Raw genomic sequence first — 26149 nt, forward strand, 5'->3', positions numbered from 1 at the left:
GATATTGCGAGACGTCCGACTTCATTGTGTGGCGACAATCCCAACTCATGTCCTCAGCGTCATTATATGACAAGACTCAGCTATCAGGTACCTGCAGCACAGCCCTCAGATTACCGAAGGGTATCGGCTCGACAGATGTCACCTGTTTGGTCACAAACCCATCTAGGAATCTTCGAGAAAGGCCATCCATGTCGGACAAGCCCTGTTCCCCAAGGTTTAAGCTAAGCTCGGGATCGTGGAACCATTGTAACAATGTCTAGGACCCACATAGGAAGGATGGCTGATGGTTGTGAGCTTATTATCACACCACATCAACGTATTGAAATGTAGTACAGGCTAGACGGTCAACAGTCAGGCTCCTAGACCTACCTAAGATCCCATCGAGCTGTCAAGACAACATTTGCATGCGTCCGTCGCTATGCTCGGTATACTGGGTCAGCAGTCGCATTTTGCTCCCAACTCTTACTCCCCTTGTACACTCCTATGGCATGGGCTCGGCAGTGGATGCCATGCCGGAATGCGAAGATACACGGCCCGGCGTTGATTAAGAATCGGTATCATCTGGAGAACGCCCGAATTACACAAGAGCTGCTAAGATCTCATCGACGCGGATTGCCGCCAAAAGCAGAACGCTTGTGCTGCAATTGCGCGTCGTGCGTCTTGCAAGGGCGGAAGCTGTAGAAGAAATAGAAAGGTAGTGGCCGCTTCTTACCATTCTGTATGGACGGAATTGCTGGTTGTGCTCAGGCTCATCCGAGCGGCGGCCATGGGTGTACCTAAGGCACCTTGAAAATGCAGTAGTCCTTACCGAGCCCCGCATCTTGATGAAATTGCTCTCCTTGGATCTCATCTTGGCTTCGCCAGATTTCAAAACCAAGCCACAATGCTGCGCACGCCTGTCAGCAAAGAGGCCGTGCGAATGGCATCGCCGGCTGTGTTGCTCGAAACAGCATTCGATGCGATCGTCCGTATAGGCAGTCGCTACAGAGAAACGCCACAACTTTGTTTTGATCGAACTGTTGGCTGGTGTTGGATTTTCCAGGGCGGAGTAAAGCCAGCCGAGAACTGGGGTCGACGGTTGGCGGCGCCGCTGCATGCTTGGCGCCTCCCGCCTCTTACGTCGCGATCGCAACCTCCTGGTCTCTGCTGCCATCTCGTCTCGATAACCACAGCACTTTGCGCGCATTTTAGCCAGCACCCTACGTCTGAGGGTTCGAAAAACATTATCGCATTGCTTCTACGTGTTGGCAATGTCAAAAGTTGACCTGAATGGTATGTTCCTAGGATTCCACCTTCACTGTGGTCATGAGATGATCGTGCGATGCCGCGCCTCTGCCCAGACTTGTGGCCAGCGCAGGATTCACGCTTCGGTCTATCTTTACAGTTGATGGCCACGGCAAACGCAGAAAACCACCTGCAACATGTCAGAAGTCAAGTGTTTGAACGCAGCGGAACTGAGTACCTGATCCTTGAGTGTGGTTGGAACACGAAGCTTATGATCTGCGGATGATTTTCCATATTGAATTATGGTCCGAGACAACAAACCAGTATCTGCTGTATCTCATGTCCATGTCTTTACACCTGCGGATTGCCACGCACATCAGGGCGGTTTCCATTCCACAACATTACTGGCCTTTACTACTTGGACGCCTTGCCAGTGCGACAGCACGGGGCCGGAGTAGTATTGGCAGGTGCCATTGCATTGGAAACCAACACGGCGTCGAATTTGCTCCTATTGGATGCCGTTATGCACAACCACTATGGGGGCCACCCAGCCATGCACTACCCCAGGACAGGTTGCCGGTTTCCTGTAGGATCTGCGTAAGCCCTGGTTCAACACCCGTTTGCGGGGTCACAACGCTCTCACATGTAACCAACCACATCTCCCGTCAGCAAGGCTACAATCGGGCGGCAAAGAGTGCTGTAGTGAATAGTAAAACCCAAGACTTTCCGCACAGACTACATCTGTTAGGATCACGCGCTCTCTCCGCGCTCTTGGGACCATAAATCTGCAGCTTCCCAGCTCTTGACTGCCCTCTCACTCACATCGCCCCATAACTTAATCAACCCACACTGGTCCCAGTGACTTGGCAAGATGAAGGTAGGCTCTCGTCCTTCCAATTGCTCCTGAGAGCACCCGCTGACAACGGCGCTACAGTTCCCACAAATCTACAATGTGTACGCCATTTGCGGCTTCGCCGCGCTTGGTGGCATTCTCTTCGGTTTCGACATCTCGTCGATGTCGGGTGCGCTGGGTACTCCCGCCTACAAGAACTACTTCGGCAACCCTAGCGGTACTCGCCAAGGTGGTATCACTGCGTCGATGCCTGCAGGTTCTCTCGTTGGTGCTCTGTCTTCTTCCTTCCTCGCCGATCGACTTTCGCGTAGAAACGCTGTACAAATCGCCGCCCTCATCTGGATTGTTGGCGCTATTCTGCAGGCCGCCTCCAACGGCGTTGCTCTCCTCTGTGTTGGTCGTCTTATCGGTGGGTACGCCATCGGTATTTGTTCCGCCATCGTTCCAGTTTACCAAGCCGAAATCGCGCCCAAAGAAATCCGAGGTAGAGTGGTGTCGTTGCAACAATGGGTATGTCACTATTCGATAAAGGCTGAACTCAAGCTAATTCCGCATAGGCGATCACCTGGGGTATTTTGATCCAATACTTCATCCAGTACGGCTGTTCCTTCGTCGATGGAGGCGTCAACAACCCGAACCAGAGCACTGCGGCCTTTAGGATCCCATGGGGTGTCCAAGCCGTTCCTGGCGCAATCCTCTTCATCGGATTCTTCTTCTTCCCTCGCTCCCCTCGATGGCTGGCTTCCAAGGACCGCTGGGAGGAGGCCCTACAGGTTCTTGCCAACCTCCACGGAGGCGGCAACGTCAACCACCCCAAGGTTCTTGCCGAGTACAAGGAGATCGAAGAGGCGCTTGCGTTCGAGCGTGAGATTGCTGAGACTAGCTTCGCCGCCCTGGCCAAGCCTCGCATTGTCAAGCGTGTCATCCTTGGTATGTCCATCCAGATGTGGTCGCAACTATGCGGTATGAACATCATGATGTACTACATCGTCTTCATCATGCGTGGAGCGGGTATTGCCGACGAGCTCCTTACTGCGTCAATTCAGTACATCATCAACGTCGCCATGACCCTACCAGCTATCCTTTACCTCGACAAGTTCGGTCGTCGTCCTGCTCTCCTCTGCGGATCTTTCATGATGGCTGTCTGGCTATATACTACAGGTGCTCTGCAGGCTTCCTACGGTATTCCTAACCCAGACACTACCGACAAAGATATCTCTTGGGTGGTACCTCGTGAGCACAGCGCCGTTTCCAAGGGCATTGTCGCTTGCTCATACCTCTTCGTGGCCACGTTCGCGACTACATGGGGCCCGACGTCATGGACATATCCGTCCGAGGTAAGTTCTTACTGTAAGGGATGCATGTGAAACGTACACTGACTTGCTCTCCCTTTGTAGATCTTCCCCGCCAAGGTTCGCGCGAAGGCCGTGTCGCTCGCTACCGCCGCCAATTGGAGCTGGAACTGCATTCTCGCCTTTGCTGTTCCCCCTCTTCTGTGGTCCATCAACTGGAAGATGTACATGATCTTCGGAACATTCAACGCCGTTGCCTTCATCCACATGTTCCTGACTGCCCCGGAAACTAAGGGCAAGACCCTTGAAGAGATGGACGACGTTTTCGACTCTGGTCTTCCTGCCTGGAAGGCTGGCAAGGTTGAGTCGCGTCTCGACCGTGTCACCCGCGACATTGAGGCCGGTAACCTCAAGGTCGGACGTCACGGCCACGACCATGGTCATGTCGAGAATGTCCACGCTGAGCCCAAGGTCTAAACGGACATCTTTAGCGACATCGTCTATACAATGACGAGTGCTGTATTTTGCCACCTTTGGTTCCTGGTTACTGGGACTAGATAGGCTTTCCAGCGGTTTGTTGGGTTGCATTCGGTTATAGAGTTACGACCATCGTCGATGACGCGGTTCACGACTCTACCTGAGCGACTTCAAGTTGTTTAACACGGACAGCCACGTAGCATAGTCCATGAATCCATTCACTAATCTCTTATTCCCACAATCGTACCTTACTATCCGGGTATAGAGTGTCAACAGCCATCACTAATCACGGAAGGCCTACACATGTAGCTTAGCTGACTTCGAGTGATAGGTTCGGGCTACAAGTGCGAAGCGATTATAGTCCGTCTTGGAAGGCAAAAGCGCCGAAAAAGAGCCGCATTGTCTTGGTGATGCGATACTGTGTTTCGCGTCCATGCAGGGGCTGTGTGAACCAAATTCCATCGCTATCAACGATTCCCATTGCGGATGTAGGATGGCGCAAGCCCAAGATGTCGCAACACCATGGCCAAGGGTGTTGGCGATATTAATGCGCACGGGACCGACGCTGCGTGTTCAGCCGTCCACGGACCTCCCGCTCTCGACGAATGCTGTGGCAAAGTTATTGCAGGAACGAGAACGAGTGGTTCGCTAATCAGCGCTCGAGTGTGTAGGAAAACCTTCGCATGCGTTGCATATGCAGGAAACGACCAGAAGTTCTTCGCATGGACGCCTTATACCTGTTGATCCCTTCTGGAAATACCGCAGAACGGCACGGAGATGGGCGACAGTCTACCCAGGGTTTATTTCCATCATGGGGGCGACCGACAGAGTTTCGCTTCGGCTGAGTCGCCGATTTGACGCGAAAGCGAAGAAACCACTCAGGTACAGGTGCAACCCAACTGGGCAGCAACGTAAGTTCAAACGTACGAGGGCATTGACCTGGTCGTTGGATTCCGACTGGTTGCTTTTTCGCTTAAACATGCTGATCCGATGTTATCGATGATGGGGAAGCAGAACCGGCGCCCCGTTGTGGAAATCCACGATCATGCCATGCGCCACTAGGTCCCCCGGGCCCAATCAACGATCACCAAGGACTAGCATTGGGGCTCGCAAATTCGCGCCCCCGTCGTGACCCCGTCTTCACCTGTATGGTTCATGACATGGCCAAGTGTACCACAAACGCCACGAACCCGTCAGGCACCCATGCATCGAGTCAGTCTCTGGGGTAGTGTCCGCAACGCCTTCTGCTGTCTTCGTTCCTCTCATGGTGAACCGTCTGCCACCACTGCAACCACACTGAATTATAGTTGCAACATGTTCGCTGATCAGCATCTTGCAGCATCTGCGTCGATCCGCAAGGCCACCAACACTCTCTTTGATTGAAATACCCCAGGATTCCACGTGGATATCGGATTCTCCAGTTCAGTTCGCCATCTCAACGAATGCGCTCTCTACCTCACCCTCATTCATCTCATTACTTTCGAAGTCGACGGAAAGACACCTGACTACCTTTACCATGTCGGACAAAGACTCAGAGTCCGGCGTCACTGGCGGCGTACAGGCCAGCATTCCTATCCTTATGACCATGTCTGCATTCCTCGCCATCGGAATGTACAACATGGTTGAGATCCTCTTTCTCATCTTCGCCGTCTTCAAACAACGCCGCGGATTGTACTTCTGGAGTATGCTCATCGCCGCAGGAGGAATCGCCCCTCACGCCATTGGGTTCATCCTCAAATTCTTCCAGGTCACGAAGCTTGACTTGCTGTCGAGCGCCATTATCGGCGTAGGCTGGGTCACCATGTGCCCGGGACAGTCTCTTGTACTGTATTCTCGCCTGCATCTTGTTGTCGCGGACGCCAGGAAGATCAGATGGGTGCTCTACATGATCATCTTCACCACGATCGCTCTCGGCGTCCCTCTATTCACCTTCGCCATGGGCGCGAACTCCAAAGATTCGCTCAAGTTTCTCCCGGGATTCGAGATCTACGACAAGGTCCAGATTGTTGCTATTTCAGTCCAGGGTAAGTGTTTCCATCCGAGCCGCATGTGAGATAGACACTGACTTTGTACGCCTGCAGAGATGGCCATATCGGTTATCTACATCTTCCGAACAGTAAAGATGCTCCGTGGAGATTGTGGTCGACGACGTGGATCTTTACGAAAGCTTTTCATCCACTTGATCATCGTCAATGTCGCAGTCCTGGCCTTCGACATTACGCTTATCGCGGTCCAATTCTCCGGCCACTACGAAATCCAAACCACATACAAGACGGCAATCTACAGCATCAAGCTCAAGATTGAGTTCTCTGTCCTCAACCGCCTTGTCAATCTTCTACAACACAAGAACCTCTTCGGCGATGGCGCTACACGTTGCCATGATGTGGAAAGGTGGACGGACAATAAGAGGACGTACAGCTCGAGCAACCGTGGCGGTTTCACAAAGATGGAGGAGAGTGGCTCGGTGGCGAATAGCGACAAACACTCTTCGGTCGTGACATGCCCGGCCAAGGCCAGCTTCCGCATGACAGGGAAAGCTGATGTGGAGTTGGATGACATCATGGATGATGCTACGTTGTACTCGGAGGGCAGCAAGAGCCGAAATAACTCGGGCTGTCAGGGCGATTGTCGCAGTCAGTGTTGATACCCAGGTAGTGTAACCTAAAGGAGACCGCTTACTATATAACGAATTAAATAACGACATCATATACCCCCAAACTCGTTCACTATGCGATTGACTGTTGCTACGATGTGTATTTTGTCATCAAGTCGTGAAGCGCCAAAGACAGCAGCACTACTACCTGCCGACCAACGACTGATTATAGCACCGGCTCTATGACACACCCATGCCGCAATATTGCCTTAGCAGCCCAGTCTTACCTGACACCAGGTGAGGTTGTCTCTCACTGCTGACTGCTCACTGCTCACTGCCACGTTTTATCGCCACTCTCGTTGGCTAACCTCTTACAAGTCCGTCGCATATACAAGCTGTCTATTGCGGTAGAAGGCTTCCTCCATTCTCCACCAACCTGCCTGTACTCCAAAAGTCGATCATACCAGCAACCTTCACTCAAACGCAACTGGAAAGTCGGAGATGGGCGTCACCACACAGCACCCAGCAAATCTACAGCCAGTGCAGCCTCCCCCAATGGCAGCCCCACAGAAGGTTACTTACTCCGATATGTTCCTCGATATGTAAGCAGGTGATGTCGTAGTCTGAAGCGACTCCTCTAATGCCAAGAAAGGATTCAGGGTAGCTCCGTCACAGTCATTGTCGGTCAATACCCATCATCCCGGACCTACAACCTTCCTGTCGCTCTACTCTGTGTCCACTCCATCTATTTCCGCGACCAAATCGCTCGCATCAACGCCACAGTGTTGAAGGATCATACGGCTAGCAAAAAGCGCAAACTCTCCACTTCCAACGATGACGTGGTGGTGATCAAAGAGGAGAATGGAGAGCTTGCCAAAGAGGAACATACGAAAGAGAACACTGGCAACGAAGAGAAAACCATCAGGTTGCCAGACGTGGATCCCGCCATCTTCGGACTCTTCCTCAAGTTCATCTACAAGGACTCATACCCATCCAACGTCGACGCGAGGACTCCCTCAAACAACGCCAATCTTTACCCGAGGACAGCCAGCGCAAACAGGACAGTTTCCGTTCCAGCAACAACCGTAGCACCTCAGCAACTAACCCCTCAGATGCCGTCTCACTTCCAGCCCAACCACCCGCTCACTCACGCTCAAACCCCAACCCGAACAACCATGCCACCCCCTCCAATCCCACACAACATAACCTCTCCGCAACCCATCCCCCCTTCAATCCACGCCTGGCTCCTCGCCCAACGCCTCGGTGCCTTATCTTTCATGAACCACACCATCCAACACATATACTCCGGTATAGGCCGTCACTTCGCCCTCACACCCACGCTCATCGACCACGTATGGCGGGAAACCACACCCTCATCCTCTCCCATCTCAACAATTCTAACTCCATCTCCCCTCCGCAACCTCCTCCTCCACACCCTAACATCGTACTGGTCGCAGCCGGGCCCGCAGCAGAACCCCAACGCTATTATCCTGCGCTCGCTATCCGTGTCGCACGAACAAGGTCATTTCTCGACGGGTTTGAAAGACGCGTGGGACAGGCTGTTTAACGAACATGAGGATTTGAGGAGTGAGTTTATTCATGGGTTGCAGGCGGGTCCGGGCCAGTTGGGGGCTGTGGGGGCGTATTTCGCTAGTTCGGCACCTGCACCGGTCGCAGTGGGGGTCATGGGTGATAAGCGGGAAGCTGTGAAGGGAAAGGAGAAGGAGAAAGAGAAGGGTGGGAGTGGTTGGAGGTTGGATGGAGATGTAGTCCTTATCAAGGAGGAGGAAAGTGATGAGATGAAAGTTTTGGGTGAGACGAAGGAGACTTGTGTCTGAACGGGTGCATCCTTCTGTTCTTTGGCGGATATTTCCTGGGACGGCACGAAAATTTTGGTGAACGGGTTCGGCGTTGAAAGCATACAAAAGCGAACGGCTTAGGCCAACTATGATATTTGGGCAAGGAAAAGCTGGCGTATCGATCATAGAGTCATTACTCCATCATACCTTATCTACGGCGATCGTCGGGTATTTACATCGTTTGCTCAGCTCCTCGTCTGATCATTACTTTTGCACACCCCTTCATATTATTACATCCACCTTCAATCCAATCTTTCAATATACACGTCGTGACTTGTCGCGAACACCATCAATGTACGACCCTCAACGAGTCCAAGCATCAGCGACACGTTCCTGCCACTCATGCTCCATATCCTCTGCACACTGCTTGCAGACTCCCATGCGGCAAACATCGATGTCGCATTCCCAGAGGTCTTCTTTGACGTCTTCGTCGCAACGGTCGCAGAAGACAGGAACAGAAACATGCTGCTTGTAGCCAACAGCGGTATGCAGATACGGTCGGACTTCCAGGCTGTTAATGGCGACTTCGTCGGGTACAGTCTTAAGGTTGATGGGGTGGAATATGTGGCCGTCCTTGAGACAAAAGTGCTCTTTGGATAACGAACTGGGCGGGAGGGGAAGTGTAGCGTGATCTTCTTTGGGAAATGGGGCAGGAGGGATTTGCTGGTCGGCAAGTACATCGAGATCGAGACGTTCGGAAAGAGGGCGTTGTTTTGTGATGTCGTAGTCAGACATCCAGTCTTGGACAAGAAGACGTGACTCGTCGCGGGGAAGCTTCACTCTCTTGTCCTTGTCGAGACGGTTGAACTCGCTAGCGGAAAGATGACCACGCATCACGGTAGGCTAGACTTTGTTAGTTGCATCTGTAGTAGTTGAGAGATACTTACGCACCTCCACATGCTCACTGCGCTCGTTGAATGGACTGATCTTCTCGTCATGTTGAAAGTAGTAGGTAGGTTTGAAGGGCGCCTTGAGCTGACTAGATAAGGCTAGCACAGGCAGCGGGTTGGGTGCAACCGGTGCGACTCGTGTGGGTGGTGCAGGCGGTGCCAGCGGTACAGCTGGTTTCTTCCTCCTAGGCGGAATGTCGATAAGCTTGACCATGCCGGGTGTGACCCGCATGAAGGGTACGGGCATTGGTACGGCGGTGGCGACATGTACGGTGGGCTCTTCATCCAAGTCAATGCAGCTGCAAATGGGTTCCAAGTCATCGTCGTCGTCGCTGTCAACCTGCCTATCCGCACAACCGCAATGCTCATACTCATCTGGGGCGGCGTGCCAACGCTGTGCGGCAGCAAAATCCGCTTTCATGGCCTCGTTAGACGCCTTCAAGGTAGCGTATGTGTCGTCGAGAGTGAGTCTATCATCGTCGTTTTGGTCTAGCATAGCCTTGCTAAGTGCTAGTCGCGCCTCTGCTTCGTCAAGCAAACGGTCTTCAACCGTTTGCAGTGGGCCGCGGAGGCGGAACACCGTAGATTGCAGAATTGCGCCATGTTTGACCTCAACCTCGTTACCAGGATGGGCCGCGAAGTCTTCTTGCTCGTCGTGAGCCGCCTCATCAATGACTTCGTCTGTGATTGAGAGGTCGTCCTCTTCCAAGTCGTACCTGATGTCTGTTGTGAGCAATGACTCATTACGCGACCGAGATAGCGGTGCCTTGGAAGGAGCTTTCGCATACTCAGAGATGTCGTTCAGCTCAGGATCATGTTCGCTGATTTTGTAGGAAGTGCGCAGCTCATCATGCGACGTCTCTGTAATGGGTGCCATCCTCTCGAGCTCCTTAGGAAGCTTCTTGCGCATACGTCTTCTCGGAGCTTCGGGAACAACGGGCGGAACTGGTGGGAGCGAACGGAACTGGCCATGGCGTTCGGCGTCGCTACTGCAGTATGCATCAGTATGTTCTTCTGGACGCCACGCTAGAGAAACAGCTGCGACGCGCCCCATGTCGGCTTCACGGCTAGCATTAGATGGTGCAGATGGGAGTAAGCCTAACATTCGCTGAGCTTTCCGGTTAGTGTTGCCCCAGAAGCCCTTGGGCTTTGATGGCTCCATGTCAAGGCCCTCTTCCGTGAATCTCATCTGTCTGTCCGACGCGCTCTTCTGAGTGGTTATTGCCGACGTAGAGCCTCGCCTTGTCGATATCGGGCGTATCGGTAGGCTATCGTAGCCGCCATCGTTCTGGGCCGGACGGCCTACAGAGGTACTCCGGGGTCTACCAGGGCTAGGTCCAGTGTCCACGCCCAGCAACTGTGCAGCCTTGATAGGCGTCAACGGCGGTAGAGGCGACAGCTGGGGAGTAGGCTCATGGGAGCTGCTCGGGCGGTCTTGGTCCTTTGCCTTGCGGCCGAATTTGCCATGCCTTTTCTTGCCCTCCGTGGCTACTGTTGATGCGCTTCCTGTTGTGGGTGTAGGCGAATGGGCGGCCGGCATAGTCGAAAAGCCATCGGATGGACGCGCTGGGAGAGGGCGATGACGGTCGCCTGGAGGGCCACTGTTGTGTACGTAGGAGTTGACCATAGGATTCGAGGGCGCAGGAGGAGGTGAAACATGAGAATGTTCAACTTGATCCGTATGCTGTGCTGCAGTGACACCACTCGCATTCTCCCTCCCGGCGAGTGAGTCAAGACCGAGATTGGGCGTAGTGTTGGAGCGCGGTGCGTTGGAACGGCGCGTGTTGCGGCGTCTCTGGCCGCCAACCATCACGGCGGCAGGGCGCATGCTCCACGCGGGGTTGGCGGAATCAGGTACGACCATTATCCCAAAGAAGGTATATTTTCGTGTACTGTAGGGTAGTGCCGATTGGCGGTGGTGCAGGTGCGCGATTCGAGTGCGACGAGGCAATCAAACCAGAACGAAGCCAGCGACCCAGACCAAAGTAGAAGCGCGACAACTATCGTTGCATTGGGCAATCGCAATCGTGTTGCGGTTGTGGAATGTGGTGATCCGCTCAAGTGGTGACTCGACCACAACAAACCGAGCTTGGAGCTCTGTCCACCAACAAACGGAGCGTGTTGCCGCACAATAGCGGCAGTGAATGGGGAAGGCGCGGCATAAAGATGACGTAGGCGAGGAGAAGCTCGAGACCAGCGAGTGAAGGGGAAAATGAGAAAATCAGCCGCTTCCGATATGTTTACTACGTACGGTGACGCCTGTTGAAGAGACACAGATTTGGGAAGGAGCATATAGCGACGGAAAGAACGACCCCAAAGAAGAGAATTATAGAGTAAATAGAGTTAAACGATGCTACGAGAAAAAGAAGGCCCTTGCTCCTACAAACCATGTAATAAGATCTGGGGGTATCTTTGTGTACGCGATTGTGCTACGATCCATGACTTCGCTCGTGTAGCATCCGTCTCTGTGCACTGATCTCAAACCCAACGTCACGTAACACCCACTGCACCCGAGACCAAAAACGCTTGACTGACCCTCACAAGAAGTTGAAGAATAGACCAGGGAAGATTTCTGAACCTGTGCTACACGCTGGAAACGCGGATGTTATCTCGACGTCGCAACTTCGAACTCCTGCGTCTAAGGGCTGCCATCGCTTGTCTGAACCATCGACGAACTCGATGCTATGAGCCCGTTGTATGTTTGTCGCTCTTGGGGCTGCTAAGCCTCGCGACCTGCTCAGTGACCGTGCTCCCACTTCTTGCTCGTCCAGCCTCTGGCGACGCAGGGATATCGATAGAACTCCTCAACCCAACTCCGCTGATCCTACCAGCAGGTGTTACCGGTCTTGCTTCCTCAGAAGCCTTGGGTGGTTCGCCAGTCGACTCCATGGAATCCGGTTCGCGGGTCAATGTAGCTGACTTCGATGACTTGCTGCTGGGACTTGCGCCAAGACCTCGGTGAACCTCAAGTGTGCTGGATCCATGGAGGAAGTCGGAGATGTCTGCATCGCTCGTGCCTTTGCCATCCGGTGTTTTGGGTGGACCTCCGGAAGGACTTCGCGGGCTTCTGGGCATGTTAGGCTGGAAGAACTTCTGGACAGCGTTGCGGTCATCCACTTCATCCTCCTCGTCACTAGTCTCCCCGAAGTAAATACTGTCCCAGTCGCCCGAACCCACACTACGGGTCGAGTCGGTCGTATTCGATCTCTTGGGTATCCTTAGACTGGGCGGCTTGAGCGGGGCTAGTTCGTCCGCGACTTCCCTCATCTCGCTATCAGTGCGCTCGATAGGTGGCTGCAGTCGCTCCTGTCCCTTGACGTGTTCGCCATCTTCGTTGATTGGCTTGTTCACGGCTTGTGCACGATCAAGGGCGGGCTCCTCTTCATCTCGCGTATTTGCCGAGTAAGTGTCTGCGAAGTGCGTATCGCAAAGGTGCTTGACGACAGGCCAACCATAGGCATTAGCAAACATACGACGCACTATCATGTTGTTATGAGCGTCGGGCTCGAGGCTGACGAGAACCTTGCGCCAAGAAAGGTCCTTATGATAAGCGCGAGCAATCTTCTCTTCCACGCGCATCACACTCTCGTCGACACTTGTTGTCGATGCCTTTGAAGCAGTACTATCACCAGAGAAGTTGCGCACTGGCTTCGTCTTCGTAGGTGGCGGTGGAATGTCTTCAGGATGGTAAATTCTGTCGTGGAAGATGGTGCGTGCTCGAGTGGATGGGTCTGTGATCCAAGATTGGGGAGGAACAGGAGGGTTGATCAAGTCACCAGCAGACTCGAAGATGGTCGTTTTGGGTGGTGCTAGGTGGCTCTTGGGATTATCGACAATTGAGTCTCCACGGGTTGCTTGGGGTCGCTTCCTTGGTTGTGCGCTATGTGACGATGTCGCGTGATCTGCTTCAGCCGGAGAAAGCTCGTCTTCTTCGTCTTTCCCAATAGTCTGACTACGACTAAACATCTTCTTGTCGCGCGAAGTGTGCTTTCCAGTCGGCCTGATATAACTCCACCACTGCATCAACGTGTTTTGCGGCTGAAAGTACGGGTCGTTTGGCTCTTTGGCTTCTGGACTCTTCTTCCCTCCTTCGATGGCCTGATGAGCTGTTGGCTCTGCAGTAGATACTTGTACTTCGTCTTCCTGATTTGTGACGTCGGCGCCTGGCAGGGGTACGGTAGTGTCGTTGCCATTGTAGGTTGGTGATTCGACCCCGGAACCCTCATCGTCTGAGAATCCAATTCTAGAGGGGTTTGGCGAAGAGTTCTGCCCAGTAATCTGGCCGTAGCCCCATACCGCTACTGTGCCGATGAGACCGTTCTCTCTGCGAGCCTTTTCAACACGACCCAAGCCTCTCCAGTCTAGGAACAGAAGACAGCTTGTCCGTAATGGTACTATACCATCGTTGACAACATTGGAGTACAGAGTACGGTTTCGGAATCTTCGCAAGACTTGGTGCGCCGGGCCAGTTGGCAGGATGCGCAGCAGAGGCTTTGCGCCGGGATCTTCCTGATGCTGATCCTGCGTCTGGTTACCAAACACGTTGCCCATAGCCGTCCAGCCGCTCTTTGCCAATGTCGGTGCTCTCCAAGTAAGACCGAGATCCTGGCCTGTCCTCCCCACTAGGCCAAAGTCCAGAGCAAATTTCACGTATGTGGGGTTCTCATTGCTCAATCCTAAGAATGGAGACGCCATAGCGATGAAGTTGATGGGCTTGATTGTGTCGAAGAAGTTAGGTGAGTGCTTGTGGATGTAGGCGATTGCGTACGTCTGTACCAGTCCTCCGAGAGAGTGGCCAATGAAGCTGATGCTTGTGAATTTATATGCGCGCTTGTCATGTCCCGGGGAAGTGTGCATCACACTGCTACCGTGATGGGACGGTATGCCTTCGTCTGGCTTGTCTTTCGTTGGCGAAAATGTATTGGACAACTTCTGCCCCATGGACTTCTTGATCGGCAGGTATGGTTGGTCAGGGTAGGTCAGGTTCAACACGTACTTAGCGAGCCGCTTCCCGAGATACTGGATGCCACGTTCTGTACGTATTACGTTGCCGTCGAAACCTCGAACAATCACATCTTCTTCATCGTCATCCTCCTCGTCATCTGGTATGTCCTCTTGGCCGCCTGACAATGGTGCTGTCGACGCATCTTGATCCGATCCGGTCTTCTTGGCTCCTCTTTCCTCTCTTCGCCGCCGTCTTCGATCTTCCCGCGCTTGCTTTGCCGTCGCATCAATGCTCTCTTTCAGATATAGCATGTCCGCGCCGAGATTGCTGTGTAGACCATGCGTTACTATCACAAGGTGTATGTTCTTCTTCTTCTGGTGGCTTTCCGTTGGGATATTGTGATCTTTCGACTTTCTTGAAGCGACCTCGTCCTCCTCTTTCCACTCTGGTAGTTCCGGTGTATTCCACAAGCTCGTAGTATCGTCAACCACTAGTTTGACCGCCTTTGAATACACCCCCTTAGGCTGTGCCGGATGGTGCAAAACATGTTTCTGGCTTCCCTGTTGGTGATCTTGTACTTTTCCTGGAGTTCCGTGGCTATTGCCAGTGACAGCAGTGAAGCCTAGGTCTAGCGATCGTTCGTCGCGTGCCACGAGCAATTCGTAGTTTACAGACGCGGAATTGGAGAAGATAATTTGCGACGCGATCTCGATGATCCATGTGAGGCTCTTCGGGGTGCCGTCATCGTCCCTGATATCGCTCCTATACTGTTCCGGAACAGTCAACTTGGTGTTCCAGTATCCACCAGCCTTGACATTAGGCTCAAAGTCAGGCTCGCCGTATGTTGCGTCGGACTTTTTGTTCGGGTTGAATGTTGAAGGGTAGGCGGATACGTGAATCGTGTATGGCCCGTGGAGGTATGCGGCGCGTAGAGGGATGGCGGAAGAGTTTCGTATGCGAACGTGGAGGGAGGAAGGAGGCGGTAATATGCGGTCTTCGGAGGGGGTGTATGTGAGCGTGTATCTGCATGGCGACTTAGTAATGTGTCCTACAATCTCCCTAAACGTTGTCGCGCACTGCCCATCTCGTATAGACAGTGCCTACAGCGTCCATGCATCCCGCCGGGAGACCCTGAGAACTCACCTCACAACCTCTCCCACCTTGACGCTCCCCTTTTGATGCAACAGCAACATCTTCAGCGCGCGCTTCTTCTCGGCTTCGCGTTCCTTCCGCGACTGTACACACACAAAGTACGAGGGTTCAGGGCGTTTGCGGCCCGTGTCGGCGATGTGAGCGAGGGAGTAGGTGCGAGGCGTGAGCAGCATTTAGCGGATCCAGCGGAGACCGGTACGACCAATGGACAACAGCCACAGGCGCGTCATAGGACGTGAGTAGTTGTGGCTGATGGCTCCGTACGAAATAAATATGGAGCCCAGCGAACGTCGCGATGGCCGGAAGGTGATGATGTATGTTGCGGACTGCGTAGTTTAGTAACCTGGCGATGGTCACGCACGCGCTCGTCGGAGATCGTCGCACGTCATTGCTCGCGTGGCAGGCGCGCTGCACGAGGGAGCTGGAAGGTGTATCCCGACCGAGATCGATCTGCGTGGTTTCACCATCTTGACAGGCTTACAGAAGCTTGACGGATATGTCAGATGCAGCATCAGATAAGCGATGATTTGTTGGTCGTATTTTACGCGTTCTCGGGTTCCAAGACACGCCCTGCGCCTTCGTCGGAACGCTCCTCGGCCAGTTCCGACCTCGTTCCTCCAGCCTCCTTCATTCAACACCTTCATCGCGACTGATCCGCAGCATACCTACAACACATCGAGGGACCGCAGGCTTCCTATTTGTCAATAATTTCGTCAGATCTGAGTAACGTGTTTACCTCATCATGCTTTCTAGATCGACGCGGTACCCTGCATGAGGACGTCTGTAGACCCTTAGGTACTGATTAGCGCAGCCACGTATTCCGCAACTTGCTTTTCAGATCATCGCAGTACATGTTCTACGTATGCCTGGAGATCCTCAGGTACTTTTCAGGTCACGGAGTAATCACGAAGATGACGCATGCAGAACTTCAACAAGCTATCACGGAGTTGGACGCAGTCTGAGTACACATTCTTCTCATCAACATCATCGTTTCAGGGTCTACTTCAGATTGAAAACCAGATGTATAATTCCAAAGTCTGTCTCAAAAGGTCCAGGGGTATTCGTCAATTTCCTAAACGCCTTGCTAAATCGATCCCGAACATAAATCGTCTTTCACAGACCAAGTCTCCAGAAAGCAAATATAAAGTATGTGTTAGGAAGATCCTCCATCTCAAGCCGCTCCAGAACCGGGAGAACCGCCCCTAGGAGAGCCAGCTGGACCCTTGCCCTTTCCGAAGGAGGGTGACGTCGGTGACTGTGGTGATCCTTGACCTCGTCCGGAGCCGCCTGAGCCTCGACCTCGAGGAGTGCTGGAGCCGCGGCCAGTTGAACCGCGGCCGGATCCTGGTTGATTTCCGGAGCTGGGGCCTCGAGGAGTGGATGGGCTGCCGCGGCCACGACCGCCGGAGGGAGGAGACGTAGCGAAGTTTCCACGTGTACCTTAGATGTGTTAGCTCGATCTCAAGAGAGATGTGATGAGGTTGCTACTTACTCCTCGAGGGCGTCGAAGGAGGCTGTTCGGCGCGGTCAAAGACAGAATCTCCCGCGAACTCATACTCCTCTTCGGCGTCTGTCATATGTCAGTGTCCAAATTCTCTCTCCTCAACATGTATTTCACTGACCTTCACCCAGATCCTCTCCAGGCAAGCGATCGCCCCTCACAAGAGAAGCATGTTCCTCCATCTGGATTTCCCAGTACTGGTGAGCAAAAGCGCCGCACTTGGGACGACCAGGTTGGTTGTACTGGAACTTGACTCGGCGACCAGTAGGCGGGTCGAATACACGGTAGCCCGAGTCGTAGAACTGGAGAGCATCGCCCATGTTGCAGCGTACATAGGCTTTGCCTTGGAGTATAATGAAGCTCCTGGCGTTCTTGTCGCTACCAGCAACCCATGTAGCCTTGTCAAGGGAGGACCCGTCACCGCCGTCGTTTGCACCTTGGGGTAGGGCGGTAGGTCCGTACTGAGGTGGAATAGACATGTCGGCTTGAAAGTGTAGTGTGGGAGCTGTGTTGAAGGGTTGAAAGGTGTATATAGTAGTCGACTCGAAGGTATAGTATGAGTGATGTGTGCGAGGTCTGGAAGAGGTGTATAGTAGTCGAGGTGTACTGTATATATCGAAGGATTATTGATCAAGAAAAGAGTCAAGGAGGAACCAGATCAGCAGTTTATATGGACACCCCAGATCCGAAGACAGGAGCCCAAGACCGTTTGCTTCAGGCGTCAGGTGCATTATGGCGCCACTGTTTCCGTCTCTCACTTAGCAAAAGCGCCTCGATGAAAGGTCTGAAGGCGCGGTAAGAGAGCGCTGCAAATAGCCTTCACTTAGAGAAGGGGCGGTAACGGAACAAAGTGCTCAGCGGACGAGAAGGCGGTACAGGAGCGGAGAGGTATCAGAAAAGTGGCGGTGGTGGTGCGCCCCTGACATGATCTCGACGCCGCCTATGTGGAAGAGATAGAGTGAAGGGAGTGAGCTGATGTATGAGGAGAGCCTCCGTTGCGACTTCATATACAAATCCCGCGCTTGCTTCTGGTGGGCGCATGGCTTAAGCAAGCAGTTTCCTCTATATCGCGCCTATGGCAATCTTCTTGAGCAAGCTCGACGATGTCCTCAGTTCCACATTGCTACGTGAACGACGGGAATATGGTCAATCACACGAGCATTTTATTGTAAAGCAATTCAGCGTCAGAAGACTCGGTGAAAATTCATCGATTTATGGTATTGGGCATTACGGTTGCATTGCATGATACCACATGATATTGAGACTCGTTTAGCGTACTAGAGCTCGAACTTTCCTATTCAGAAAACAGACTCTCAAGAATCATACCGTATGCCTCCGCCGCCTGCACGAGTTCCTCTTGACTCAACATCTCATCAGGCGTATGCGCGACCTCAATTGTACCAGTACCAAACAAGTACTTCTTCTCTACTTGCGGCAAGCTGGGAATATCCGTTCCAAAGAACACAGGCGCGACCTCCAGGCCCTCAACATCAGTGTCTAGAATGACTGCGGGATACCTAGCGTTCGAGAAAACGACCTCGAAAGTAGCGTTCTCCTCCTTTGCGCGCGTCTCGAACGGCGAGAGCATTCCAGCGATCATGTCTTGCACAAGGTCGACTGCATCGTCTTCGCTGCGAGCTATACGAACGGCAATGCTTGCGTTAGCATGGTCGGGAACGACATTGCTAGCGACTCCACCCGCAACAAGTCCAGCGTTGAGAGTTGTTGCGCCTAGTAGCTCACTTCTCGGTAGAGCCGGTTCGAGCATGTTCAGTCCAACAATGGCTTCGGCAAGATAATTGATGGCGCTCACACCGAGCCAGGGATATGCGGAGTGAGAAGAACGGCCTGTGATATCCAAGCTCACACCCAGGTATCCCTTGTGTCCACTAGCCAGTTTGCCTTCCGTTGGTTCGCCGAAAATACCTGCGCGGAAGGTGGTGTTGGATGCGTACTCGGCAAAGGCTCTCATTCCTGCGCCGCCAGTCTCTTCCGCGACAACGAATAGCATGCCTAGACTAGGCGTATCGGTTCTGGATTGGAAGAGCTTGTGGGATGCGATGATCATGGTTGCTACGGGGCCCTTTGCGTCGACCGAGCCACGACCGAAGTGGTAGACTGTACCGTTCTCTTCCTTGCGCTCGAATGGGTAGAATGGTGGCACCTAATTTTGTGTCAGACGTTGTTTTTGGAGCATGGCTCGGGTCAAATATGCTTACAGTGTCGATATGACTAGTGATCAGAACTTCCGGCCAAACTCCCTCATCTTTGAGCTCTTGGGGATAAGCGAAGACGTTGAAAGTGCCAGTGTCTCCAGCAGGGATTTCCTCGACGTAGTACCCCAAGTCCGAGAGATATCTTGATATGAACTCCGCACATTCAACTTCATCCCCAGAGACAGAGGGGATATTGACTAGCTCTTCATGAAGACTGTACAGATCTTCCGTCTCCTCAGTAGTAAGAGTCGCTGAACTTGATGCGGATGGACTGGGAGAGCTCACAGCCGATGGTGATACTGAAGCTTGCGGTGCTGCTATGGTGAACCCCAGGGATGCCAGAGCTGCCAAAGTTTTGATAACGACCATCTTGGCGTTTAGTATGAGTGTTGGCACTTCGAGTATGTTTCTGCTACTTGTGAACTAGGAGCATACCCCATTCTTATACCTTCAGCACCGCCTTGAGACCTCGGAAGTTGAACTCCAATCCGCGATGAGGCAATCCGCCTTAGTCAGGACCTACGCTGAATCAACGCTCGAGACGACAGGGTTTAACGCGAGGTATGGATACTTGAAGGTTGGCGTACGTCGTTCGGCATTCAAGTTCCTCGCTTCGAGGTTTGCGGAACGTTCTATCCTGGCGTGGCCAAGAAGCCATATCTCCTAGAGATACAGTGAAGACGTTTTACTGGAGTGTCGACGGACCACAAGCACAAGCCAAGGACATCGTTGCAAACTAACGCATCTAGCTTGATATGATGGAAGAAGATAGCTGGTTTACGTAACCCTTGCCGCATTCTATTGTTCACGATAGCTTCTTTTTCCGCGCTTTGGAGAAGAACGGGATGATGTCAACCGCGACAACGGCCGCAAACGCGGGGTGCGGAGCTGTTATCGAGCGCAGGGCTCTGATAAGCGGTATCTTGGCGCCATGGCAGCATGAGAAGCGTCTTGGTAGTTTCCCCGGCCTGCCATTTCGGATGTTTGTAAGGCGAGTGTTGTAAAAGCGGTACAAGTATCGGACGTGGGCGCGTCAAACAGTGGATGAGCGCAACAGGGTTCCGAGCGCTGTCAGATATGTAGATGAGCTGATCCTTCGCTAACCCCGTGTATCTGTTTCGTCCAATTTTCGAAAAAGGAAGTATACAGTAGCTGCACCGTGCAGTCGCGTGGGAAGGAACGGTATCGTGATGATGCTATCGCGGTTAATGGCAGTGAGTAGGTATTTTGCATCAAGGCACAAGAACGTGGCTGAGAACACCCAAGTGAAAGGTGTCGGAGCAAAACAAAGCGCTGACGGGTATATGGGAACATGAAGAGATGGAAGGCAAGAAAGAATCGACATGTTGAAGTCGTGGTGGTGGTAGCTGCCATGATTGGGCCGACACGCGTTCGCGACGTGAGTTCGATGGGGAAGTCGCGACCGCAACTACCGCTAACAACAATGGGAACCCACGTATAGCTAGTCAGTGTGAGAGTCTAATGTCCCTGATTACAATTTCTAGCATCGCGATCAGACTCTCTTTGCAGCAGCTGACGTTCGGGAGCTCACACGCAAAGGACCGAAAGTGGATAGCGTGCCGCCCTTGACCGCCGACTGACGACTGACGTACATCGGATGGATCATCAGCCTGAGCCACTCCACATCTCCGCCCGCGTATCCGTGAGGCTTGAGCTTTTGCTACCTGTAGGTCCTGGTCCTGCATCTCTCACCTAAACACCAACACCCAGGGAAGACGCCCAACGACTGCAATCATGTTCGGCTTTGTCGCCGACGGTTTGACGTAAGTATTACCCCGCCCCCGCCTGCAGCTGCCGATTCTCCAACAGACTTTCTGGCCTGATGAGGTATCGTGAGCTCGCCGCTTGCTTTCTTCGAGCTCGCATGACTGCCATATGCAGTATTTTCTTTTTGCTGCGACGTATTCGCAGAAAACCTAGCTAATATGGCCATAGCGTTGCAACCACCGTCTTCTTCCCTATCTTCGCCTCCTACAAAGCTCTTCACACCTCGGATCCAGCCCTCCTCGCACCCTGGCTGATTTACTTCGTCGTACTCTCCGCCTTCACCGCCGTAGAGAACACCTTCGACTTCATCCTCAGCTGGGTGCCCTTCTACTCATGGATTCGATTCTTCGCACATCTTTACTTGATCCTGCCTGGTTCGCAGGGCGCAAACTACCTGTACCAGGAGTATATGGAGCCTTTCCTATACCACCATGAGAGGGAGATCGACGAGTTCATTACACAAAGTCATGATCGTGCTAAATCGGCAGGCATGGCATATGTCGAGATGGGCATCGAGTGGGTCAAGGTCAACGTGCTGGGCTTCGCACCTGGAAAGCCGCAGTCACCAAGACCTGAAGGACAGACGTACGCACAAAACCTTATGAGCAGGTTCCAGATGCCTTCAGCGAGGGGCAGCAACGATCTATACGGACTTGTCAACCAAGCACTCAGCGGAGCCAGTGCACTTTACGGTGCCGGTAGCGCAGGCACTCGAGATGCGCAAGCCTCAGATCTGAGCCGCGGCGCCGGGAACCTCGTCCCAGATTCTATCCGCAACAACAACGACCGACTCGACTACGTTGCGTCACAACGCCAGCGCCTCGAGACCCTCCTGCAAGCATTCGACCGCGAACAAGAAAACATCCGCACACAACAAACAGGCGGAAGCAGATACCATGAAGTCAACAGGAGTACTGGAAGCCTCTCTGGTAGCCTCTCCCGTAACAGGAGCGAAGCGGAATTCGATAGGATCGAGCGCGACGAACTGAGTTCTGGCTCCGACCGACCACCGTACCCCCTCACACCACCCGCACTCGGTCGAAGGACAAGCAGTGGCTGGATGCCGTGGAACTGGCAGCGTCAGGAAATGCCTCGGGACGACCCTCTGGCGTATGGAAGGGAGCCAAGCGATGTGAGGAACAGATCCAGGGCTTCAGGTTTTGATCTAGGCGATCGCTAGAAGAATCCCTGGAGGACAAAATCTGTGATATGATGGCGATGATCCACGGCGTTTGGGCAATATGGTAGATGGTATTCTACTAGGCTTCACAGGTACACTGAAGCTGTGTATATTTGGTATCCCAATTCATGAGTACGAGTAGGACTAGTCGTCCTGGTGATGTTACAACCTATGTGTACAACCACGTCTGGCTTGCGTGAGGTCCTATGCCTGATTTTCCTGACATTGGGTCTATTCTCTTCCAGCTATATGATTCCTGGCATTACTCAAGCCCACTTACAACTTCACCTCCTTGTACGGATACTTGGCAGTATCGTCCTTCCTCAGCACAATCTTCCTCTTCTTCTTTGTGCTCGCATGCTCCACCCACACCTCCTTCGTCATCTTATTCGTAAAATCCCGAATGAAGCGCGGATCCCAGAGTTCAGACGCGATACCCAGGTCTTTGCAGCATCGCATCAGCGCATTCGATTTGCAGCCTTCGGTCGCAGTGGGGATGCCGTCGGGGTCGAAGTATTGTTGCTCGCCACGGGCGATGGAGACGAGTCTGAATTGTTCGTTAGTATAGATGCAAACGGGTAGCGCAAGCTGGGAAATGCGACATACCGTCCCTGCACAATAAGTCCATACTCCCTCGTCACCAACTTGCCCGTAACAATACTCTCGCCTCTCGGCGCGAGACCCCACCCTCCAGGTCCAAATGCCTTGTTCAATATTCGTCTGTACTTGATCTCAGGCAAGTATATGATACCATCGGGCTTTACTTCCACGTCATCCTGTGTGATAGGTGCTAGTAGCAATTCTCCTTGCTCTGGTGTGAAAGATACAGAGCCGAGACCGTGGTATGACCGTGTCCAGTCTATCGCTGGTACGCCTTCCAGCTCGGGCGGGGCATCGGATAGTCCGTCGGTGAGGGAGCGTTGTTTGCGGGCTGCGGAAGCTGCGCTGTCTGCCGTGGCATTGCGTGTTGTTGGTATGGGCGGTTCTTTGGCGACAAACTGCGGTTGTACTGTCCGCTGTGGGGTCGCTGTGGTCGCAGCTTTTGGCGCTGTTGCCGTTGTAGTGGCTGGCTTGGCAGCTGTGGAGGTAATGGTTGTGCTTGTCGTGCTCGTCGCTGCTGGCCTGGGTGCAGTCGCGTATGCGGCGAAGATGCGGGACGAGGTGAAGCCCCGCTGCTGTATCCGATTGGCGATTGTTCTTGATGACGACGAAGCGAAGAGCAGGGCGGAGACGCCTCTGCGTGCTGGTGTCGCTGCCATTGTGACGTGCAAGGGTAGGTGGGGTTGATTTGTTGCCCTTGGGACGGAAACGCCTCAACGCGAAGTCACGATCTGATAGCCGCACGGGCCATGTCTACGTACATGATGGCGGTGCATTGCTGTTTGCGGATTTCACCGACTATGGTCATGGGCGAATCATTATCATTCGCATTAGCTTTACACATGGTCAGATTACGACTGCTTCTGGATTTCGCGTTTGCGCTTGGCATTTCCGCGGATAGGTTTGGCTGTGTACCTAGGTACGTTCGGGGTTGTGCATTCCCGAGGTCGTGTGGTGAGATGATGACTGCTACTAACATTGCTTGCGACTCGGCTCCGATAGCGACATCCAAAATGTGCAGTTTGGGAATGGTCTTTAACTAGGTGTACAGATCTGCCAGGGAGCTTGTCCGAATGCGCATGCGAGTGCGATTCGAAGGTCCGGAATAGTACCCATGCTGATCGCCCGCCTTCCCCACAGCATCGTATGCAACGTATAAACTCAATTCTCCGAGCGATCGGCCGGTGAGCATTACACGGACGAAAGTGTCCTATCGAAATCTGCCACACTCTGAAACATATTTGGCAGGCTTCACATGTCATATTACGCCCTGATGTACGAAACTAGGCTGTGCTCAACCCGCACAATGATCTGCCAGACCTGATTGCCGACCCTCCGAGGGAGTGGGTTCTGGACGAGCTTAATGATCCTCATTAGCCGGACGGTGAGCGTGGGAAATACCCTCCCCACGGATGGTCGACTCGCGTCAAATGCCTCATTAGGTGCGACATTTGGGCTCCTCCAGCCGATCACTTGACAATGGGTGCCTGGCTACTGGCTACCGACGTCAACGGTACTAGGCGAGCTGGCTGTGTCCCGTCTCGGCATGGCACGCGTCAACCTACTCCGTTTCTTTTAGTGCGACGAATGTAGTGCTTGTACTCGTCTGTATTTAAAGCTTGCGCGTGCCCTGCATCAAGATCATCATATGGTGGCTGAACTCCAAGCGTCATGTCTTCAACATCAACAAACGGTTCTTCGAGAATCACGAAAGTCTTCACCATGGCCTCGATACCGCACATCATTGGTTCTGTGATCGGTTTTGTAAGTACTGCTAGATTCGCTGAAGCTCGTCAGAAAAATAGCTGCTAACTTGGCATAGCTGGTTCTCCGCTTCATTGCTAGAGCCATCTACCGCATATACTTCCATCCCCTCCGACACTTTCCTGGACCGAAACTCTACGCTGCGACGCGCATCCCATATAACATTGCTATCTGGAAAGGCACACGAGATAAACTCTTCCAAGACTTACACCAAAAGTATGGGCATGTCGTTCGTGTCAACCACGATGAACTGAGTTTCACAGATCCAAATTCTTGGAAAGATGTAAGTTTCGCATACTTTGATATAGATATACTTGAACGCCCCCTCGACGTTCCAGGTTCGAGTTGGAACCTCCCGCTACCTTCTTAGGTGCCCGAAAAAGCAAATGTAATCTTCGACATCGACTAACCACCTTCCAGATCTACGGCCATGGTTCCAAAGGCACGGCAGGACATGTTCCTCAAAAAGCCTGGATGAGGTATGGCACAACACCCAATCGGGAACTCAGCCTCATCATTGCCCCCGACCCAGACCACAGTCGCCAACGCAAGATCTTCACGCCCGCATTCTCCGACCGAGCCTTGAAACAACAAGAGCCCCTCTTCGTCAAGTACGTCGACAAACTTGTATATTCCATGAAGAACACCATCGAAAAGAATCCAACCGCGCAGTTCGACATGGTCAGGATGTACAACTTCACCACCTTCGATATCATGGGCGACTTGACTTTCGGAGAGCCACTGCATATGCTCGACAACGCCGAATACGACCCCTGGGTTCGTATCATCTTTGCCAGTCTCAAGATGGGATCTCACTTCACCGTCATGATGTCATATCCATGGCTATGGCGTGCGTTCAAGAGATACGTACCCGAGTCTGTAAATCGGAAGCGGATGGACCACTTCAACCACTCTGTAACACGCGTGACAAAGCGCCTTGAGAAAGGCCGCGATTCCGAGGGCGTCGATCTATGGGATCTGGTGCTGGGCCAAAAGGAAGGACGAGGCCTGACCCGAGGCGAAATGGACGCGAACGCTTCCCTCTTTATGATCGCCGGAACGGAAACAACAGCTACGCTCGTTTCGGGCCTGACATACCTGCTCCTGCGCAACCCGGACTGCATGGCGAAGCTCAACCATGAGATCCGTAGTGCTTTCGCCAGCGACGCTGACATGACCATGGAGCAGCTCGCTGCATTGCCCTACCTGTCGGCTTGCATCAAGGAAGCGTTCCGTATCTACCCCCCGGTTCCTCTTGGACTTCCGCGCCTCACACCGCAAGACGGCAGTACTGTTGTCGGCCAATACGTACCACCCGGCACCATCATCATGATCCCGCAACACGCCATGTACTTGTCTGACAAGAACTTCAAGAGGCCAATGGAATTCCTTCCTCAGAGATGGATGGGTGATCCCGAGTTTGAGAGCGATGAGAGGCAGTGTGTTCAGCCATTCTCTATTGGATCTAGGGATTGTGTTGGCAAGAAGTAAGTTCAACAGCCCTCTCTCGATATTCATTTCTAGCATACGTACACAGACCATAGCAAGCTAACAGTAAACTTAGTATGGCATACCACGAGATACGCCTCCTTGCTTCCAAGGTCTACTACAACTTTGATATTGAACTCTGCCCTGAGAGCAGTGATTGGAGTAACCAGAAAACATTCATTCTTTGGGAGAAGCACCCTTTGATGTGCAAGTTGAAGGCTGTCAACTAGAAGATGTTGTAGTAAGATTATGATACGAACCAATGAAATCATGAAGCATGTAATACATAACTTTGTATCAAGTTCCGCGCGCACTTGTCTCGAATTC

The 26149-nt window shown here is 52.9% G+C and overlaps 9 protein-coding genes across 9 annotated transcripts; 4 read left to right on the plus strand and 5 right to left on the minus strand.

Annotated features, from left to right (window-relative positions):
* Nucleotides 1-2095: 2095 nt before the first annotated feature.
* On the plus strand, nucleotides 2096-3846 carry MFS1_1 (MFS sugar transporter; the record flags this gene model as incomplete). Its single annotated transcript, XM_051443283.1, has 4 exons — nucleotides 2096-2101; nucleotides 2159-2587; nucleotides 2635-3414; nucleotides 3475-3846. 4 exons carry the CDS (start codon nucleotides 2096-2098, stop codon nucleotides 3844-3846), a joined length of 1587 nt encoding a protein of 528 aa, XP_051304778.1.
* Nucleotides 3847-5362: 1516 nt separating this feature from the next.
* J4E86_002726 (uncharacterized protein) lies at nucleotides 5363-8277 on the plus strand (the record flags this gene model as incomplete). Its single annotated transcript, XM_051443284.1, has 3 exons — nucleotides 5363-5870; nucleotides 5928-6479; nucleotides 7115-8277. 3 exons carry the CDS (start codon nucleotides 5363-5365, stop codon nucleotides 8275-8277), a joined length of 2223 nt encoding a protein of 740 aa, XP_051304779.1.
* Nucleotides 8278-8601: 324 nt separating this feature from the next.
* J4E86_002727 (uncharacterized protein) lies at nucleotides 8602-10998 on the minus strand (the record flags this gene model as incomplete). The annotated part of the gene is made up of 2 exons (XM_051443285.1): nucleotides 8602-9141; nucleotides 9190-10998. 2 exons carry the CDS (start codon nucleotides 10996-10998, stop codon nucleotides 8602-8604), a joined length of 2349 nt encoding a protein of 782 aa, XP_051304780.1.
* An 872-nt stretch (nucleotides 10999-11870) lies between these two features.
* Nucleotides 11871-15458, minus strand: J4E86_002728 (uncharacterized protein; the record flags this gene model as incomplete). The annotated part of the gene is made up of 2 exons (XM_051443286.1): nucleotides 11871-15156; nucleotides 15277-15458. 2 exons carry the CDS (start codon nucleotides 15456-15458, stop codon nucleotides 11871-11873), a joined length of 3468 nt encoding a protein of 1155 aa, XP_051304781.1.
* Nucleotides 15459-16456: 998 nt separating this feature from the next.
* Nucleotides 16457-17265, minus strand: J4E86_002729 (uncharacterized protein; the record flags this gene model as incomplete). The annotated part of the gene is made up of 3 exons (XM_051443287.1): nucleotides 16457-16725; nucleotides 16778-16855; nucleotides 16908-17265. The coding sequence occupies 3 exons, from the start codon at nucleotides 17263-17265 to the stop codon at nucleotides 16457-16459; spliced, it is 705 nt and encodes a 234-aa protein (XP_051304782.1).
* An 815-nt stretch (nucleotides 17266-18080) lies between these two features.
* J4E86_002730 (uncharacterized protein) lies at nucleotides 18081-19371 on the minus strand (the record flags this gene model as incomplete). The annotated part of the gene is made up of 2 exons (XM_051443288.1): nucleotides 18081-18950; nucleotides 19006-19371. 2 exons carry the CDS (start codon nucleotides 19369-19371, stop codon nucleotides 18081-18083), a joined length of 1236 nt encoding a protein of 411 aa, XP_051304783.1.
* A 1386-nt stretch (nucleotides 19372-20757) lies between these two features.
* On the plus strand, nucleotides 20758-21970 carry J4E86_002731 (uncharacterized protein; the record flags this gene model as incomplete). The annotated part of the gene is made up of 2 exons (XM_051443289.1): nucleotides 20758-20786; nucleotides 20959-21970. 2 exons carry the CDS (start codon nucleotides 20758-20760, stop codon nucleotides 21968-21970), a joined length of 1041 nt encoding a protein of 346 aa, XP_051304784.1.
* A 276-nt stretch (nucleotides 21971-22246) lies between these two features.
* J4E86_002732 (uncharacterized protein) lies at nucleotides 22247-23229 on the minus strand (the record flags this gene model as incomplete). Its single annotated transcript, XM_051443290.1, has 2 exons — nucleotides 22247-22517; nucleotides 22577-23229. The coding sequence occupies 2 exons, from the start codon at nucleotides 23227-23229 to the stop codon at nucleotides 22247-22249; spliced, it is 924 nt and encodes a 307-aa protein (XP_051304785.1).
* A 1063-nt stretch (nucleotides 23230-24292) lies between these two features.
* On the plus strand, nucleotides 24293-26052 carry J4E86_002733 (uncharacterized protein; the record flags this gene model as incomplete). Its single annotated transcript, XM_051443291.1, has 4 exons — nucleotides 24293-24334; nucleotides 24393-24617; nucleotides 24755-25821; nucleotides 25890-26052. 4 exons carry the CDS (start codon nucleotides 24293-24295, stop codon nucleotides 26050-26052), a joined length of 1497 nt encoding a protein of 498 aa, XP_051304786.1.
* Between the last annotated feature and the right edge of the window lie 97 nt (nucleotides 26053-26149).

Source organism: Alternaria arbusti (assembly GCF_024043155.1).
Source record: "Alternaria arbusti strain BMP 1465 chromosome Unknown scaffold_3, whole genome shotgun sequence".
NCBI classification, from domain to species: domain Eukaryota; kingdom Fungi; phylum Ascomycota; class Dothideomycetes; order Pleosporales; family Pleosporaceae; genus Alternaria; species Alternaria arbusti.